This window comes from Limanda limanda, chromosome 10 (genome assembly GCF_963576545.1).
Source record: "Limanda limanda chromosome 10, fLimLim1.1, whole genome shotgun sequence".
Lineage (NCBI taxonomy): Eukaryota > Metazoa > Chordata > Actinopteri > Pleuronectiformes > Pleuronectidae > Limanda > Limanda limanda.
Window position 1 is genome coordinate 19485906 of NC_083645.1, and position 18868 is coordinate 19504773.

Here is an 18868-nt window from a genome sequence, read left to right on the forward strand (position 1 = left end):
GTTTAAGGGATTTCCCGTAAGCTTTGGTGGAATGTGGCGGTTTAATATAATTAGGTCATTATTTTTATTTATTTAATCCTTTGAGAACCACTGACAATTTCAATTTGAGTAAAAGGGATTATAAAATGGAGGAAGAAGCTGTCGCAGAGGCCTTGATGTTTCCTGCTTTTGATTATTTCATTGCAATTTTGATTTTATAAGGATATATTGGTTCAAGTTCTAAATTGTTATTTATGCTTGGGACATCACTAAATGTATTATTACCACACGGTTGTAATATCTGTCAATGCTGCCGTGTCCCTCTATCTGTTTTGCTTCAGTACTTTGGAAATCATTTAATCACGTTGATGTGTATATAAACTATCCCTGTCAGATCACCACTGTCAGATAGGTTGTTCTATTTTCCACGATAAACACAAAACATATAGAAAAACATTAATTTAATTAAACAGGAAGAATATGTGCATTGTGTGAATTTGAGCAGTGAATGGTTTGCACATGAACCTATTGCACAGACAGATGAATAAAGAGGCAGTGGACTAGTGGCAGAAACTTGGACTATGGGCAGAAAAGGTCTCTGGTTCGACTCCACGGAGAAACAACAAAAAGACGAACCTGGATTGATCTGTCCAAAAATCCAAGAGGTTTCTCCCTACCCTGTCCAGTGCCCCTGAGCAAGGCACCTTACTCCCCCAACATCTGCTCCCCGGGCGCCATACATGGCTGCTCACTGCTCTGTGATACATGGCTGCTCACTGCTCTGTGAGCAGCTGCTCACATACATGGCCATCTCTGTGTGTCCTGCACCAGATGGGTTAAAAGCAGAGGTTAAATTTCCCTACAATTGCATGAGTGTGCTTGTGCATGTCTGTACATGTGTTTGGGACAAATAAATGTATCTTAATCTTAATCTTAATAAAGCACATGGTCCAAAATAGTGTAAAAACAGATCATAACCAACTTGTATAGTTATCATTTGATTCATCTAAAGTCTGTGATTGAAAACAAAATAAAAAATCCATCTGACCCTAAACAACAACAACAACTTTCAGTTTGGCTTCTAGCTGCTGAATAATCATTAGTTCATTGACTGTGGTTCACAGGACGAGACCACCACGGCCTCCTGTGAGAGGGGGGGGAGTTCAGTGGCCAGTGCTCGTGTAATCACGATCATTTAAAAACAGCACGGACTGGAGAGAGTCTGATGTTGTTTTTAATTCAAACTCTTCTGTTTGACAAAAAATTCCCGTGTGCATGATGTCGTATGAGTATCTTAGTAAATAGCGCGTAAAAGTAGCTGGGTGTGAGAATGGTACAGACCAGTGGGCTCCTTCACTACGGAGCAGCTCAGGGCTTCAAGCTAACAGCTAACGGCTAACGGCTATCTGCCATGGCGTCCACCGAGATAGCGAGACAAGCGGTGAGTAGCCTCCTTCACCAGTATGCCTTTTATCACTGTCCCAACACATGAACTGGGATGTTTAACCCCAGCTCAGCGTTGGTTCAAAGATACAATTAAAATGTCGCGTTTCGGGCGGTTTTTAAGCCCGTCGCCACCGGTTCGTTCCTTCCGAAATCCGGTGTAACGCAGCGAAGCTAAACCCGCTGCAGTCACTGAATTCCATCCAGAATATGATCGTTAATATATATAGTATTGTATAATATTAGTTTGGGGAATGAATAACGACGCTAGCCACTCGTAGCTCTTTACGTTAACATCTCGTTTTCATGTCATCGCAAGCTACCGCCCGCAGATTTCCTGTGTGGGCACCGTGAGCTGAAATCAACCTTTTTTTAAATGAAACGCTGTTTTCCGGGTCGTGAATCTTCAACACATTGTTCAGTAGATGAGATATGGATGCTTATGTTTAATAACGATGAGCTCCAGCCCGTCGTTAGGCCCATTCATTCCGAAAGCCCCCGTTTCTGCACAGCTTATCATTTCCGTTATGTTGCCTCGCGTTAGTCCCGTTAACTTAAAGTCGGGCGTTGTCTGATGTGTGTCTGTCCACAATATGAAGACAAACACCAGATCCTTGTGTTGTGTAGTGTTGAGGTGACTGCTTTGTGTTGGGTTTGAGTTAAAGAAATGAGGCCATCACACCCAGAGATAGAGAGAGAGGAAGAGAGAGAGAGAGAGAGAGAGCTCAGAATAGCCAGGGTTTCTGCAATGTGATGTCCCCTTTGCGGTTCAATGAATCCCAAACCCACAGTGTGTAACTTGGCTGTTAGTGTCTCGGAAAAGGCAGGAATGATTTCAGGAATGTTTCGCTTGTAGCTGAAAACTAAAACCCTTGTTTGTCAAGTCGCATCCCCCTCCCTTCCCCACCCCCCTCACACCCCCCCAGTTTACCAAACACAACCCTCAGCTGTTTAAACCCCAATTTCAACTATCCAAATAATCCACAACTGTTTACTACCATCCGCTTGTCTGACTCCAAACAGATTTTCTCCTTCCTCTTCTTCCTCCTCCTTCGATGCCTCACCGCAGACCAAAGCAACACAGTGTTATGTTGAGCCACATAATGGCCGGTTGGCCGTTTTGAGGTTTCTTGCTTTTGTCATATAATCTAAATTCTTTGCTTTCCTGCACCTCACAATGGAGACGTAGGCTGCAGAAATCGGATCCACAGATATGGAGAGGCTCACTGCCAGCCTGCTGCCCACACACACATGTAACAACAGTGCTTTTACGCTCACTGGTGTTAAATGTCACTCCAGTACAGAGATAGGCTGCGTACAAACAGTGCAGTAGTAGAGTGAATTGTAGAGCAATGGGCCAAAAATAGGTTATCGTGGGTTCAAGTCAAAGTGAAAACACAGAAACAGGGGCACAGGGCAGACAAGTTTATCTAATTTAGTCTTTTAAATTTGTTGTACTTATTGTCAAAACTCTCAGCTATTGAACTATATATTTATTCCCACGGCTCTTTGTTGGTTTTACAATTATCCAGACGTGAACAGCAACACCTTTCCATATATGTACATGGTTTCTAACTGTCTCGACTGCAACTCAGGAAACAGGAAGTGAGTTAGAGTGCACCTGAAGTCACTTCCACCACATCTAACAATGCCTGATGTGGTGGAAATAGTTTCTAGTCGTTTGGTAACATGAAGAACAAGATTCATCAAGGATTCCAGGACATCCTGTGCACGGTTGAAGCTGTGAGAGGATGCTTTCTCAACATATAGTTTAATAGCTGAGAGTTTTGACAATAAGTACTTCTGTAAGGCAGAAGGTGTTTCAGAAATGGCTACCAGATGTTAGATGTTGTTTCTCTTTGTTTCTCAGGGTGAAGGTGCTCGTGCCGTCCCTCTGGCCGGCCATGTCGGCTTTGACAGCATGCCCGACCAGCTGGTCAACAAGTCTGTCAACCACGGATTCTGCTTCAACATCCTCTGTGTTGGTGAGTGTATCATGCGTGAAATGCTCTCACTCTCTCCCCCCCGGGGCTGAATGACGACTTATTTGCTTCAATGAAAGTTGGGCACTCCCACAAAATACATGGCAGTTTCCTTTGTATTAGAGCTGCTCAGTCTCCTCAGGGCAGGTTACCATGATGAGTAAGATGCTCTGGGTTCAGATGGGAAATGACAAACAGAAATGTCTGCAGGCTTTTATTTAATTTTAGTAGGATATGAGTCATCAGCACACTACGGGTAGCAGCATTATCTATTCATTTATTTATCATTTCATGCAGAGTACAAACGTTTTTCAGGATGTTATGGACAGTGATAAATGTTTGCTTGCACATTGGCTTATATATATTGATAAAACAAATCACTTGCCAGTTTACAGTTCACAAATAAACTGGAAGTGCAGTCCAATAAAACAGTCCTATAGGTCCAATAAAGTAGAGCTTTGTGGAGGATGTATTATTCAGTTTGGTTAAAAGCTGTTGATGTAGTATTGATTACACTTTTGGAGGCCATAGCTTCTGGTTCAGTTTGAATACATTGTGTTGAATCAGACCCATTTCCAATCTTTTGTCCAATGTGGTCATGCGGTTAACCAGGGATTTTCTCGATTGGCTGCTGAACAATTTGGGCCGGTGGCTCGATTTGGAAAAAAAGAGAGAACATCAGAGAGAGTTGTAATGATCCACTCAGTGTAGCAGCACTGTGCAGCCCACTCAGTTCACCCCCCCATCACGCTTGTCTCTTTCTGGCTTCATCCTCTTCAGTCCTGCAGCTCTGCCCACACACTTATGTTTACGTGTTGTTGTCTTTATCATTGTCTTAATACCAAGGCAGTTAACTATTATTGACTTGTTATGCGTGAATGACAGGAAACTCAGTTAGATTTTTTTCTTACAGGAAGTTGTTGTATAGGTTTTATGCTCTGGTGTCATCAGAAATATACAGATGCTCATTTCAATTTTGTTATGTCTGTCTGATTAAGCTACACTTCAGTGTTTAGTTCTGTATTTACTGCTGCAGAGGACAGATTGAAATGTTTGATTTTTGAAGCACATTAAGTTCCACCTTCTTCTTTTCTATTTGCATTCTATCACTTTCTACTTTCTATCTGACTACCCGGATAACAGTATAGATTTCTAGCTTTCTCTCTATCGTTAAGACCTTTTGTTATTTATAATTTGTGACGCATTAGAGGTCTAGTAACATTAACACAATTAGTGTCTCCATTCTGAGATTTTGGTCGGAAATGCCTGGTGGCCATTTTTAGTGGCATGGTTTTGATTCTCCTCCAAGTAGAAAACCTCTCTGCTGTTTTGTGGAAAGACTGAGTCCATTTATATTTGTGTAGGAGTGAAAAGTGGAAAGAAAAAAACAGTTCTTTTATTACATAGTCACCACATTATTGTGCCTTTTCAATCCGAGTTCCTCTAAATTCAGGACAAACATTGGTACTTTGCAAAGGGGAAAATGGAAGCTGAGATGATGTAGGAGACTTGCAGCAGCTTATGCTGTTGTGCTTGTGTGACTCATAAATATATTTCATACTGTCATACGCACATTACTTGGTTTTTATAATTTGTTTGTGGTCTTAAATTAGAGAGGGAATTAAATCTCACTATGTGTTGTTCCACTGGGTCAAAAACTTGACATTTCCAGACTTTTTGCTCATTGTTATTTCAGAAGATTTGTATGGAAATGTTACCTAAGAGAATAACTTGTGTTGTCATTTACAATGTGAGCCTGAAGCTACTCCAAATAAGACACAGAGTCCCCTTTTAAGCACGAGCGACTTCTCCACAGTGACTTAAACTGAGCGTAGAAACAGCAAATGAGACTGTCGCTGCATCATTTACTTTTAATTCTGAAGGAACGATTGGAAATTTGGAACACGGCAAGATAGCCTGCAAAAACAGGCTAACATGCTGTGAGTGTAGGTCAGGCTGTGATGAATAAAAATAGCTTTTCATACAGAGGGAGCTCTGTATCTGAGTCATCTGACAGAGAAATTGATGTCAGAGTACATCAGCAGATACCTTTTGCGGATTTACACACTTTAAAATGATGTATTTGAAGCATCTTAAAAATGTTGCACTGAATCTAAACTCTTTCTTGAGTGTCATTGGTGATGAAATAAATCATGGCTGACCAAAAAAAAGAGGTCAATTGACTCAAACGACAGCTAAGTGTGAAGGAAACATTAGATTTCATGTCTTGTAATTTAAAAAAAGCAATCGATGACCCGAGCACGAGATCAGGATTTGTTGGATTCTGTTAACATGATGTGTTTCCTGTCCTTAAAGGTGAGACAGGTCTGGGGAAGTCCACACTGATGGACACGTTGTTCAACACCAAGTTTGAGGGCGAGCCCACTCAGCACAACCAGCCGGGAGTCACACTCAAGTCCAACACCTACGAACTCCAGGAGAGCAACGTGCGCCTCAAGCTCACTGTTGTCAACACTGTAGGCTTTGGAGACCAGATCAATAAAGAACAAAGGTAAGACCCGAACACCTTTTCCAAAGTTTAATGGATTTAGAGGTCTAATCTCAGCAAACTGGTTTCTTTAATATTAATCTTTGTGAGCAGTATCACAGCTTGTAGGGATAAATCCACAGATAAATTTGGACACCTGACATACAATGAGAGCAGAAAGTCTTATCAGGGTTCAAGTTTCATTTAGTCGTGAATCGTGATCCTGCAAACATTCCCCTTAGGGCGTGAAATCTAGTCCTCATCTTATAGTATTAACTTTAAAAACATAAATCAGATATTGATGTTTTTTCCTGGCTGTAATTTCATATCACAGCTCTGGGGTTTGTCCTTGTGTGAAAGACATTGCTGCTGCTGCTGTAGACTTCCGTCAGATTTTGTTACCAAGTTTGTTCTCCACAATGTAATTTCCACCTCTGCTCCTCGGGTAAGTTTAGCGAGAGAATGATATCATGTGAACTTCCTTAGTATGTTCTCTATAAGAGGAAAGCTGCGGTTGTTTCCAGGTTTCTCACTCCATTTGGTAGGAAATTCCCTCTTACATAGGAAATAACTTGAACTTGAATAACTGTCCCCATTTGGGATTGAAGGATGGACACATTTTCCAACTTGTCCTTAATTCGTGGGGTCATATTTCATGAGGATTGTCTTAATGCGTCATTAAACCATTTAAAAGATGCACAATGCATTTACAGATATAGCTGCCTCAAAGAATGAGCTGACACAGCACTGCCTTTTTTTCAACATTTAGATTTGATCAAAAGAAATCTGCAGAGATGAACTGTTAACAATGCACAATGTTTCCCTTTATGTTGATTGTGACAAACTAGCTGGGATGCTTTGCTTAGATGCAAATGACTTCATAAAACTAGAAGCAGAACCAGACTTGATAATGTGCTTAAATAATGCTTGGAATCCTTCCATGTCTCTGTCTTCCCCTTTCTGACAGCTACAAGTCCATTGTGGAGTTTATTGATGCCCAGTTTGAGGCATATCTGCAGGAAGAACTGAAAATCAAGCGCACGCTACACAGCTACCACGACACCCGCATCCACGCATGCCTGTACTTCATCGCTCCCACGGGACACTCGCTCAAATCTCTCGACTTGGTGACCATGAAGAAACTCGATAGCAAGGTGAGATTCACTTCACTTCATCGAATTATTCTTATCGGCAGAAATTGTATGTTATTGACGTGGAAGCTGCCTAGAGGATGATTTATTTAGAGATGATGCACTTTCAATTGTGCAGGATTTATAAATCCATGTTTTGAATGAGTTACTACTTAACAAAATTATGTTTTAAAATTGTTACAATTCCCAAAACATGGACAGATTTGTTGTAGCATGTCATAGATGTACTGTAGGTAAATCCTTTGGCACTGCATTCCTGTTTGAAGCGTTTTCTCTCTCCGCTCTGTTCATGGGTCATAAACCTTTCCAGGGCATCTGCCTGCATGTGAATTGGCAGATGTGTTACTGCGTCGGTGTAGGTCAGCTGTGAAATGTAGTCGGCTCAGTGGCTGCTTCCTGTTTTTTTTTTTTTTTGTGGAAGCCTTTCCACAGTAGCTGATTTGCATGGACCTCTTGGCTTTTATACAAAGACCCAGCTCAGTGTTTGCCAGAGCAGCTGAACCCTCCAGCAAGCACTCGCAAACCGTGTGATCCAGAGAAGAAGCCTCCTCTGTGTTTACACACTCACCTCGGGGGGGGGCGTTCAAACAATACTCCCTGAGCAAGCTCCTCACTAGACTTAGGGATACAGTCCCATATTTTGGTTCACATGACCCCCAGCAATGCTTCCGGTCAATTAAAGGGGTCCACACTTAGGATAAATAATTGGGGATTGTGTCAGTGCCAGGATGCTGCCAAAATAATTGTGTGGGATTGTCTTGTTTTTCAGCCAGATGTTAATTGTATATATGATAATGACCCTGCCTGACCCATTTCCCCTCCTTTCTATCTGTTTGGATTATACAGATAACGTGGATGCTTTCGAAATAGTTCGGGTCTGACTCTTGACACTGTATTTCAAGAATGTTAAGTAATGTAGAGCAGAAGATGGAAACCGGCTGTTCCCTTTGTTGTCTGCACAGTTTTTACTGTGCTTAAGATTGTGTAATTGTATTTAGAGGAAATAATGGTTTATGTTTTTGTGTGACTGAACCTGAGTGTGGTTCATATTAGTGCTACTTCTTCTAACAGAAAAGATTTGTTTTAAAAATACATCAGCTCTTTTCTATATTTAGACGACTGAAATAGGAGTGAGGAAAAGTTGCCACAGACAAGAGTTGATCTATTTTAAGCTGTTTATTTAAAAGTGCCGTCTACACCTTGTCATTTTGTCATCCCACATTAAATCACTCATCTTTTTCAACTGCAGGTCAACATAATCCCAATCATCGCCAAGTCAGACGCCATCTCCAAGAGCGAGCTGGCCAAGTTCAAAATCAAAATCACCAGCGAGCTGGTCAGCAACGGAGTGCAGATCTACCAGTTCCCCACTGACGATGAGTCTGTGGCAGAGATCAACTCCACCATGAACGTAAGGCTTCTATCTACATTACACACGTGGATACAGAATATAGAAGGGCTGTCCCCTGATAACTGATACATTTTTTGGTCTGTCAGTGTAGTGTGTTCTTCAGGGGACATTTTGGTACTCAGAAGTAGCTGAAGAGTGAGCCCTCTGTACTTTCATGCTGCTTTCTGAGTCAAATCATTCCACTACCTCCACCCACCTTGTCCGCATGGTGGAGATGTCTGTTCCACATACATGAAGCGGGGGAGTCTGAGAGAGATAGAGACAGCTTCCATGTTTAGCGCCGCCTTCTGCTTAGAAGTGGTGAATTCACAACTCACTGAAACTTGATATATGGTAACAGTAGCACAAATAATCTCAGACGAATAAATGGGCTAGCTTAATAAATTACGTGAATGTCACTGTGTGAACATTCCACTGAACCTGGTTCTAAAATATTTGTATCGAGCAGTGAAATTTAAATGAAACATAATTTTTTAAGACTTAATCCTAATTTTTCCATATTTAGTAAATACAAGAGTCATGCTAAATTCTTTGTCATTATGTTTGATGTGAATTCTGTAATGCGTTACAGGCATAAATAACATGGTGTGTAGAGACAGGGCCGGCATCGTCTTTGTCTGCTCACATTGTCAGGAAGCACAATCACAATCAGTCAGCTCAGTCGGCAGGAAGTCCGCGGTGTGGGAAAGGTCCTGTGTCCCCTGACAGACGAGCCAGGACTCACTTGGCTCTTCATGACCTGTCCTTTGTGAAAATGCCTTCACTCTCCTCAAGTGTTTGTGTTCAACTGTTGACCCTCGGCTCTTGTTCTGCAGTCTGACCTCGTCCTCCTTTTTCTTGTCAGAGCTGTTTCTCAAGACACATCTTGTTGGGTATACACAGTGGTTTATGGAGTGAATTTGAGGTGAACCCACAGAGCTCTCAGGTGTTTCAGGTTGGACGCTAAACCATTTTCTTTCTGCTCTACAGAGCCATCTTCCGTTTGCAGTGGTGGGGAGCACAGAGGAAGTGAAGATCGGGAACAAGATGGTGAAGGCCCGGCAGTACCCCTGGGGGACAGTGCAGGGTAAGTCTGGGTCACGTTACAGGAAATGAGAGTGTGCTCTCTCTCATCAGAGCTGCTCCCTCCCCTAATATTTCTCCTTGGCTCCGACAGCTGCTGCAAACTAGTTGATAACCAGTTACATAAGCTCATTTAACTGGAGCACTCTCTCTGCCATTTCAATACATGTGAGAGATCCGGCAGGTCTTAGCTCTGAGCTCCTGCAGATTTACAATCTTTTGTCACTCATGACCTTATAGTTGGTCTCTTATTGATTTACTTGATCTGTCCGTAATGGAGTATGTGTAATATATTGCAAATAGACAAGAGCACTGATATATGAGATGTGAGAATAATGACATTGATCTTCCCTTAATCATTTAGATGCTTGTTGATGTGTGTGTTGGTGTTTGCAATGCTATGCAGCACATGGAACATAAATACACATTAAATTGATTTTGCAGATTATTTTCTTGAGTCACTTAGTCGATTGGTCTATAAATGCCCACAAAGTAGTTCAATGTTCATATAAAATCCCCCAAAGTTCCTTGTGACATCTTGAAATGTTTTTTTTTTCAATCAACAGTCCTGAACTCAAAGATATTTAATTTATAAAGATGTAAAACACAAAAAGCAGCTGAAATGGGAACCACAGTGTAAATACACCGTATTTATTTTCTGTACTTTGGCTGCTGCAATACCTGAAATTCCACATCCAATGATCAGTGTAGCAATCATAGCCCTTTTATACTGAACTCGAGAGGGGAAACAGGACTATGCTCTCTACTGTGGTTACCCAGTGTTAACATGAACACCCCCCGGCACCCCTAAAGGTCCAAGTCAGCACTTAAACCTCAGTCATTGTTTCATTTGAAATCCATTGTGCTAGATTACAATCAAAACACTGAAAAACACATCACTGTCCTAATGTTGCCTAATGCCTTATGAACTAGACTGTGTAGTGTTTGTGCCTGGAGGCTTTATCTGACATCGGGTCCATTTAACACACTCTGACTCTGCATGCATGTGTACTTGCATTATGTCATAAAGTGTGTGTGTGTGGGAACATGTTGTTGAGCTCAGTCTGATATCAAAACAAATAGAGAAGCCACAGGAGATGGACACTGCTGTTTTACTGGTGCTGCTGGTATGAATGGACTTATGGTACATTCAATTCTCAGTTGTGGCATTATGTAAACGTTCATAGAAGCTAGTGTTGCTAGTTCTAATTCTGTTGCTGTATATTGAACCCATAATGATTAGGATACCATCTAATGTGCTGGCTCAAACTGAACATGTGTCACCATGATGTCTCCACTACAGTGGAAAATGAGAATCACTGTGACTTCGTCAAACTGCGAGAAATGCTGATCAGAGTGAACATGGAAGACCTGCGAGAGCAGACTCACACACGCCACTATGAGCTGTACCGCCGCTGCAAACTGGAGGAGATGGGATTTAAGGACACAGACCCTGACTGCAAGCCCTTCAGGTGGATTCCATTTTTCCTTTATCGGCTTGCTTTCTACCTACATCTGCTTGTTACCCTGCATGGCATATTTTGTGTTTACAGAATAACAATGTATGGATGGTATTTCACCATACTTGGTGAGAATATTACTTGATGATGATGATCTTTGAAGCTGATGATCAAAAGCCATGGTCAACTTAAATTTGGTGTGGTTAACACATTCCCTAACAACCTAAAGCTTATATCGATCAGAAAGTTATTCCACATCATATGATAAATGACATCATGGTAATGTCATGAAAGAATTCAAGAAATGAAGTCATGCATTGTTCAAAAATAAATGTTTCAAGGTTTGTACATCGTTTAGAAATATAGAGACAAACTAAAGCTTATCTAAACCCTTATTTTCCCTTTCTTCTGCCAGTCTGCAGGAAACGTATGAAGCGAAGAGGAACGAGTTCATGGGTGAGCTGCAGAAGAAAGAAGAGGAAATGAGGCAAATGTTTGTGCAAAGAGTCAAAGAGAAGGAGGCGGAGCTTAAAGAGGCAGAGAAAGAGGTATCGTTGGTTCACATGGTTTCATCATATCCTGAAACACTGTTTACTCAATAATGGTTAGAAATCCTTTTTGGGGCTTTCTACTTCTGTCTTGATTATAACAGTTCTGTTTCCTCTGTCTCTGCCACGTAGCTGCACGAGAAGTTTGACCGTCTGAAGAAGCTCCACCAGGACGAGAAGAAGAAAGTGGAGGATAAGAGGAAGTCCCTGGATGACGAACTCAATACGTTCAAACAGAAAAAGACTGCAGCAGAGCTCTTGCTGAATCAAGCTCAGCAGGCAGGGGGCTCCACCACACTCAAGAGGGACAAAGAGAGGAAAAAGTAAGTATTGTTCTCTTCCCCCGTGTCTTTATCCTTACACCACAGGTGCAGAGGACAACTTTCTGCTTGAATGAGAGTTGGAAAAACATACTGTGAGCCTGGCTAGAACAAGGCTAAACATAATTCACAGACATTTCAGGATGTTGATATTATGCCAAATTGTTTTTGAGCCCTGTTCAGAGAGTGGCCGTAGGTTTAATCTTTGGCTTCACATCAGTACATGGATGTAGATTGTTTCTAGGCCATTGGGGTCAATGTGTTGTTTATCATACTTGGTTTCTTGCCAGCAACATATGCCATCTCCTGAAGCTTTTAATTTATGCACATTTGAAACCGATATTAGGTCATTCTTCTCTGGGCCACCTTTTTCGTTTCTGTCACCACTCCTCAATAAACCAGCTGAGATTGACGTAATTTCATGCATTAAGCTCCCACTTGAGATTGATTCCCTCCCTCCATTAGCAGAGAAAATAGTTCCACACAAAGAGAGCTGACCAGAACATAATCCATCAGCAATGAGGAAAATCTAGAGTAGCAGAGAGGGGGAGTGTGGATATTGTGACAAATAGTCCTCTTGCAAATAGCTGAACAGAAGCCAACTCTCCGCAGAGTTCGATGAGTGAATTCCAGCCTGATATCACCACTCTGCAATCACACGCTGCTGATGGCTTGAGCAAAGCAGATCATGACACTAATACCCCCAACAGATTTGTGTAAACAGCTTTATTACAACAAAATGAGCTGATAAATGATTTTCATATTCTCAGACCGCAGTTGGAAATTGTTTATTTCCTCCTGCCCATCACTTCCATTGTTGTCTAAACGACCAATACACTGGTGTTGATGTATCTATATATTCTCTCCATTTGTAGGTATTTCTGACACTGATCCTGTTCTCTCCAAAAGTTGATGTAAATTGGTTTTAAGAAATCATGACTGTACAGGAGGGTGTGTGTGTGTCCGTGTGCGTGTTGGTGTGTGAGAAGCCAAATGTGTTCAGGTATGCTCAGAATGTGCTGCTGATATTGTCGGCCCCTTCATGTTGGTAACAAACTCCTGGTTGTGTGTTCAAGCTGATGTGACTCCGTGCCTGTTAGAAAAAGGAAGACGACACTTGCACTGAGAAGGTTCTTGTTGCTTTTTTATTTTCTTTCCTGTCAGTTTATTTTCCTCACAGCCACTTCTCCTCTGCCTGGACACTTTCTCTTCCAAAGAGCCAGCTGTGCAACTTTTGCTTTGTCTGCGGGTCACTGATTTAAACAGACCATAGAGGTTTTGCACAAATATGAAATGAATAATGATAATGTGTTGTTAACCTTCAGGTTAAAGTCAGTGTTTTTTTCAGTTCCCATGAGACACAGTCATTGATCACTGCTTGTTGTTGTGACTCCTGTGAGTGCATGTGTCACCTATGTTGCCTCCATAATGTTTTCCAGTTAACTCCTCCCACACTCGCTGCATGCTGCATGAGGCACCTTTTCTGGTAAGACTCCCTTCTTCAGTTACACCTCCAAATGGTGTTCAAAATGATAATGAGGTATCATTAATTGGTGAGACAGAAGAGATCACAAAAGTAATCAATTTTTAGATCAAAACAATTATTACATAAATTAATCGAAACTAATCAGCCTGCAAACAATTACCTTTCTGGATTCCTGAATTCGATTTAAATTTTTACCAAAGTTAAATCAGTCTTTGTCAGCTGCTAAAAATAAATAAAATAAAATTTCAAATGCATTTAATTTGTTTTAATGTGGTACAGATTGAGACATGGGTGCGGTGTTGCAGCAGAGCTACAGTGATTCAGATGTTTAGCATCTGTGTGGATCCTATCCTTGAGCTAGCAGTGTTTACCATCCCCGTGCCAGCCTTTAAATCAACCACTTTATAAGATCCCCAAACAGCCATTCGATGCACTTCCCCATCTGCCTCCCTGAGTCCACAACAGGCTTCCTTTTGTATCTCTCCCAAGTCCTACCCCACTTGTTCCTGCTCGCGCACAAAGAGCCATTCAGGGCCGGACTGAGACTACCAGGTCACAACAGAGCAGCAAACAGCCCCCGGGCTCCATCTCTGTTTATAGAGATGACATGTTTTGTTGATCTCGCAGCCATATGACAACCCCCCCTCTGCCACCGCTCCCTCTTGAGTGGATACAAAAGCGAAATCCACAGAGGGAGATGTTGTTGAGACTCAACCACTGGGGAGGGTAGAAGTGACGGAAGACATCTGTCCCGCAATCTGTAAACTCCTCAAGACTGTTTGAACAGATGAAAACAAGCTGCTGTTCGACGGCACTGAGCCGTGGGCACGACAATCAGACTCACTGTTTAAAACTCAGAGGCAGGAAATAACCTCTCAGAAAGAATAAAAAAACAGTTTTAGTCAGATTGAGAGAAATAGCTCACTCTTCCTGTAGCCTCACCTCTGTCCACTCAAACCCGCTGAGCTGCCTTGAAAGCACGATTTCCTCTAAACTCCATCTGCTCACTAATGTCGATGTGATGTCACCGATGTGAAACAGTGTGTGTCGTGTTGATATTTTAACTCCGAGAAAGCAATAACAGCCCTTCTCTCTCATTTCCAGCGTAGGACCCCTGTAGAAAAAGTGCTCCCTTGTGGCCGTCCTGCTGTGAATGAGTTTCCACCCCATCCTCCTTTACCATACCCCCTCCCCAGCCTCACCCACCCCCCAGTAACTCATCCCTCCACGCGCCTCCCTCCACTGCTCTGTGGAGGACGCTCGCCATTGCTAACAGTCTGACATCACTTGTTTTTGCAGAATGATGCTTGTCTGTTATTTGGTTTGTAAGAGCTTTTTATACACGTTGATACATTTCATATTTGTTTTGTATTCAGTGATTCTTTGCATGACGAAGTGAGCTTGTTTTAATATTAACACACATGACTTCTGTTGTGATGGGCAGAAATGTACTGAGGCTGAAGGGAAACAGGCATCAGACACAGGGACAGTGTCAAATGGTTAAGACGATTAACAACTGAGTTGATAAGTTAATGTTATAGAAACCTGTTGCATCTGCAGCTTAGTGATCCTTGATTATATCTGAAACAGTAAAAAACATTTAGTTAGTTAGTAACTAATTAATAATGACTCATTGTCTGTGGTTGAGTAGTTTGTCACTAGTTTAAAGTTTGCAAAATTGGCCCTTTTTCCGTCATGTGCCTAAACAATCTGATCCATCAAATTAGATTTTCATTGCACTTGGTTGTATAGAAGCATTAACTTAAAAAAGTAAGGTTTGATAAACTTCTAAAAGGGAAAAAATTTCCAAACCTCAGAGAGCCACATGTGAGGGATCCCTCTCCAAGGACGGAGAGAAGTGCAGTATTTACAACATTGATGTTGTCAATGTTTAAAGTATTTATACATAAGAAAGTTTCTGATAGAGATAGAGAGAGCAGCAATATGCATTTGCAGATATATTTTCTATTTAGGTATTCATGTCCCTTTGCTGATGCTGTTTTACTTCAGCCTGATGAACGAGTAAACGTGAGCCTCATCTCTTTGCCACTTATCCCATACCTCATTCATTGTCATGTGCTATGTGCATATTTGTATTAGCTTTCACATTTGCACTTTTATTTTTAACACACATGTGATCATTTCTTTGAGTATATATAAATATATATATATATATATTAATGTTGTCAGTGCAACTGTAACTTTCTTTTTTATTTTAGTTATTATTAAGGCACGTTTAAAAAGTAATTAATCTTGTTGTTCATGTCCTGCAGGGACCAATGTTATTTGTATCAGTGTTGCGCATTAAAAACAAATTTCTTAAAAGAAAATAAAGGCCAATTTTTTACCAAATGTTAAAGCTGTAACCAGAGTCATTGTGTTTCACACATGTCGCTGTAAATTGAGAGATTAGCTGAACCTCGGTGGGTAGCGTGTGTACACAGTGAATGAATGTTGATGCCTCTAAGCCGTATTTATTTCTTTTCCGTTCAGGTCTTCTCCTTGATTTTTCTCTACCTCGGGGTTCATGGCTGCTTTTATTGTGTGGTGAAAATAAAAGGATTATCTTGAATTGAAGCCATCGCTGCATTACAAACACTTTGATTTCCATGTGATCTCATAGAAGACCCTTTCCCACCTGCTAACCCTCAGCTCACTGTGTGTGGTGTCACTTTCCTTTGCAGTAATCCCTGGCTCTGCACTGACTAGGTGCTCAACCTTCGAGCTTTGCTTGGGGAACCAGCCTTTGTCAGTTCTGAGCACCTCAAATGTGACCAGAGGCTTTTTGGACTCCGTCCTTCAGGGTTTTCTTAATCATTACCTGCTCTTGCTTTAATATGGGTTCATGTGTATTTGTGTGTCACTGCTACTCTAACTTCACCTCAGGCGATCTGAACCTTGCTTTATTGCTTCTGTGTGTGTGTCCTGTTTATGCTGAGACTAACACCCTTTTCCACTTGGGTTGTGATGGAGATTATGTGCACACTTGTTTTATTGTAATATTTGGAAAGCTCACACACGGATCACATTCATGTAGATACTCGTGTGGAATTTGCGCACATTCTACAAAATGTATTCACTGCTTTAAAAATAGTCTGTGGGCACAATACTCTCTTGTTATTCACACTTTTTGTTGTTTAAATGACAAATCACAGGCACTTTACTGCCTGATTTTGTATTTATGATCACCTTTTTTCCTTCCTGATATCTAATGCACTTTTAAATCTTTGACCCTCACGTTTTTGTCCTGCTTTGCCCACCTCTCCTAACTGCCGGCTTTCTTTCTCTTTGTCTCTTCAGCTTCTTTTAATCTGTCTTGGCCACCTGAAGAGGGGATTGCAGCTTCGGCCAGAACTAAGCACCCTTTACCTCTTCCAGTTTTCTCTCGCTGTATCAACCTTTTGTATTTTCTCCGCCATCCCATCTGTTTTTGTTAAATATGGCCTTGTGTGGACTCTCATGGTATTTCAAACCACCCAATGAAGATCTAGACTTAGGCATTTTGGGAACCGGGCACAATTTAGTTTAAATCTGCTATGTCTTAATGTAAATAAAGCAACTCTTGTAGTTCAAAGAAGTCACCAGTAGGGGATTTACACATTTACAGGACTGGAGGACTTGAAATAAAATCGCATTGACCGACACCGTGCACTCATCTTAGTAGGATTCTTAAATAAAAAGTTATTATTAGAATTTAACGCTACACTGAAACAAGAAAAAATTTTGCCAACTTAAAATGTGCTTCAGTTGGGTAGCACACATCAATTTAAATTATTTCAAATTTAAGTTATGGATTGTGTTATCAATGTGTTTTTTAACAGAAATCTCCTGCTTCCAGGATTCCTGAAAATTGATAATTAAACACCAGAGTTAAATTACAGTCATATTCATGCCAAAGCCAAAGCAATATTTGTACCTAGCACTTCATTTTAAGGTGCCCATGTTAACATGTCACTGTTGAATACCATGGAGGTCACATGTCATGTCCTTTAATTCCACACTGTGCTTTAATATTCACAGGCCTATCCTATAGTTTGCATGCATCTTTTGATTCGGTTACCGCTGTGATCTTTTACCTGCTTGTTTTTATCCCCTTATATCTCAAGTTTTGCAGTTTATTGCAACTTCATTGTTGTTGTTTTTTTAAAAGGTGCAAATGATTAATGTATATTTTATCAGCTCCCATTTTGCCAAATATTAGAATAAGATGAAGTTAAACTGAATCCCAGATAGAATCGAGTATTAAAAAATACTCCTGCATTTATATAATTTATAAGGATATATTTTGTGTATTGAAGTGGAGACTTGTTGTTTATTACCTATGACCTTTGGACGTGTCTCTGAGTGTAAAGTAACATGTTGGTGTCAGACATTGCCATACATTTTTCTAGTATCAGTCATCACCTCTTGTAGTCAGAAAATCTCCCATACTACAAATTATTCAATATCTTACCTTAGTTGATTCCAGTGATGTACATTTTCAATAAAAAAAATATGATCCAAACATGTGAAGCTCTTGTCTTTTGTTCAGTGTTGTAAGGTGGTCGACCCTGTTTAGAATGTTCATAAAGTTTTTGGCCAGCAGCACTGTTGCTTTCATGGGCTGTGAAACTCAACCTCAAGTAAATATTATGTCCGGTCAGAACTCTATACTGTAAAATATGATTATTACTTTATACCATCAATTCAATAGTTCCTGTGTTGTGAATAATGTATTTTACGTTATTACAAAAGTTCTCTTGAGATGCATTATTTCAAGAGTGACTTCTAAAAAGTAGCTTAATATATAAAACATTATTTACAGCATTCACATATGCATTGTAAATATATAAGAGCAACTTTTCATTAAGGCTATATAGTGTTGAAATATGCACTTTTTGGAAGCTTTTCTACTTTAGGTCCATTATCCTGAGGCTCCTGTATAATAATTTAAGTATTAAAGGGATAGTTCACTCATCATCTATCACCATTATGCAGATGGGGATGTGGGTGAAGTGTTCAAGTACACACAACATTTTGAGTTTCAGTAAACAACAATGTAGCCAAATCCAATACAATTGAGGTAAATGATAACCACTTCTTCAAACCTGAAAATACTGCTGCTCCTGTAGTTTCATCCAAGTGTCCGTAAGCCCCGACATTCAAATTAGACTCAAAACGGAGTCATTTACACCATGTTTTTAGTTAAATGTCCGCTGTGATCCACACACACACACGGCTGCAGAGAACATTTAGACTTAAAACTTGGTTTAAATTACGCAAGTTTGAGTACAATTAGTGAATTTTCATTTGTGGGTGATCTATCCCTTTAAAAGGGTGACATTAGACCAGGGCGGCCCGAACATACAGTTGGCGCCCCCCAACATACACACGCAAACTGTCATGCATCCACAATAACTTTTGGACTGTATACAGATGCACACACAGGCAAACAAAATTGTAAGCTATAAAAAACAATAAAAATATATAACAAAAAATATAAAGAGTCTAAACAACAAATACAAATCGACAAAAATAAACATTAATGATGTACACAAT

At 40.6% G+C, this 18868-nt stretch overlaps 1 protein-coding gene across 10 annotated transcripts; it reads left to right on the forward strand.

Moving 5' to 3' along the window:
• The first annotated feature begins 1371 nt into the window (after positions 1-1371).
• Positions 1372-16974, forward strand: septin6 (septin 6). 10 transcript variants are annotated; one of them, XR_009680752.1, is made up of 11 exons: positions 1372-1420; positions 3293-3407; positions 5721-5916; positions 6860-7046; positions 8293-8454; positions 9424-9520; positions 10820-10988; positions 11392-11524; positions 11657-11847; positions 12921-12974; positions 14435-16974. XR_009680752.1 is itself a non-coding variant. In XM_061079348.1 (11 exons), the coding sequence occupies exons 1-10, from the start codon at positions 1391-1393 to the stop codon at positions 13285-13287; spliced, it is 1284 nt and encodes a 427-aa protein (XP_060935331.1). In that variant the 5' UTR covers positions 1372-1390; the 3' UTR covers positions 13288-13330; positions 14435-16974. The 10 variants fall into 10 exon arrangements, 5 of the variants coding, with proteins under 5 accessions (XP_060935331.1, XP_060935332.1, XP_060935333.1 ...); XR_009680753.1 differs by having other exon boundaries at positions 14440-16974; XR_009680754.1 differs by having other exon boundaries at positions 15824-16974.
• The last annotated feature ends 1894 nt before the right edge of the window (positions 16975-18868 follow it).

Bases quoted from the DNA above. Each gene is read 5' to 3' on its own strand.
- septin6 (XM_061079346.1), top strand. From the start codon at position 1,391: ATGGCGTCCACCGAGATAGCGAGACAAGCG. The intron at 7,047-8,292 runs GTGAGATTCACT...TTTCAACTGCAG, and splicing joins TGAAGAAACTCGATAGCAAG to GTCAACATAATCCCAATCAT. The intron at 8,455-9,423 runs GTAAGGCTTCTA...TCTGCTCTACAG, and splicing joins AGATCAACTCCACCATGAAC to AGCCATCTTCCGTTTGCAGT.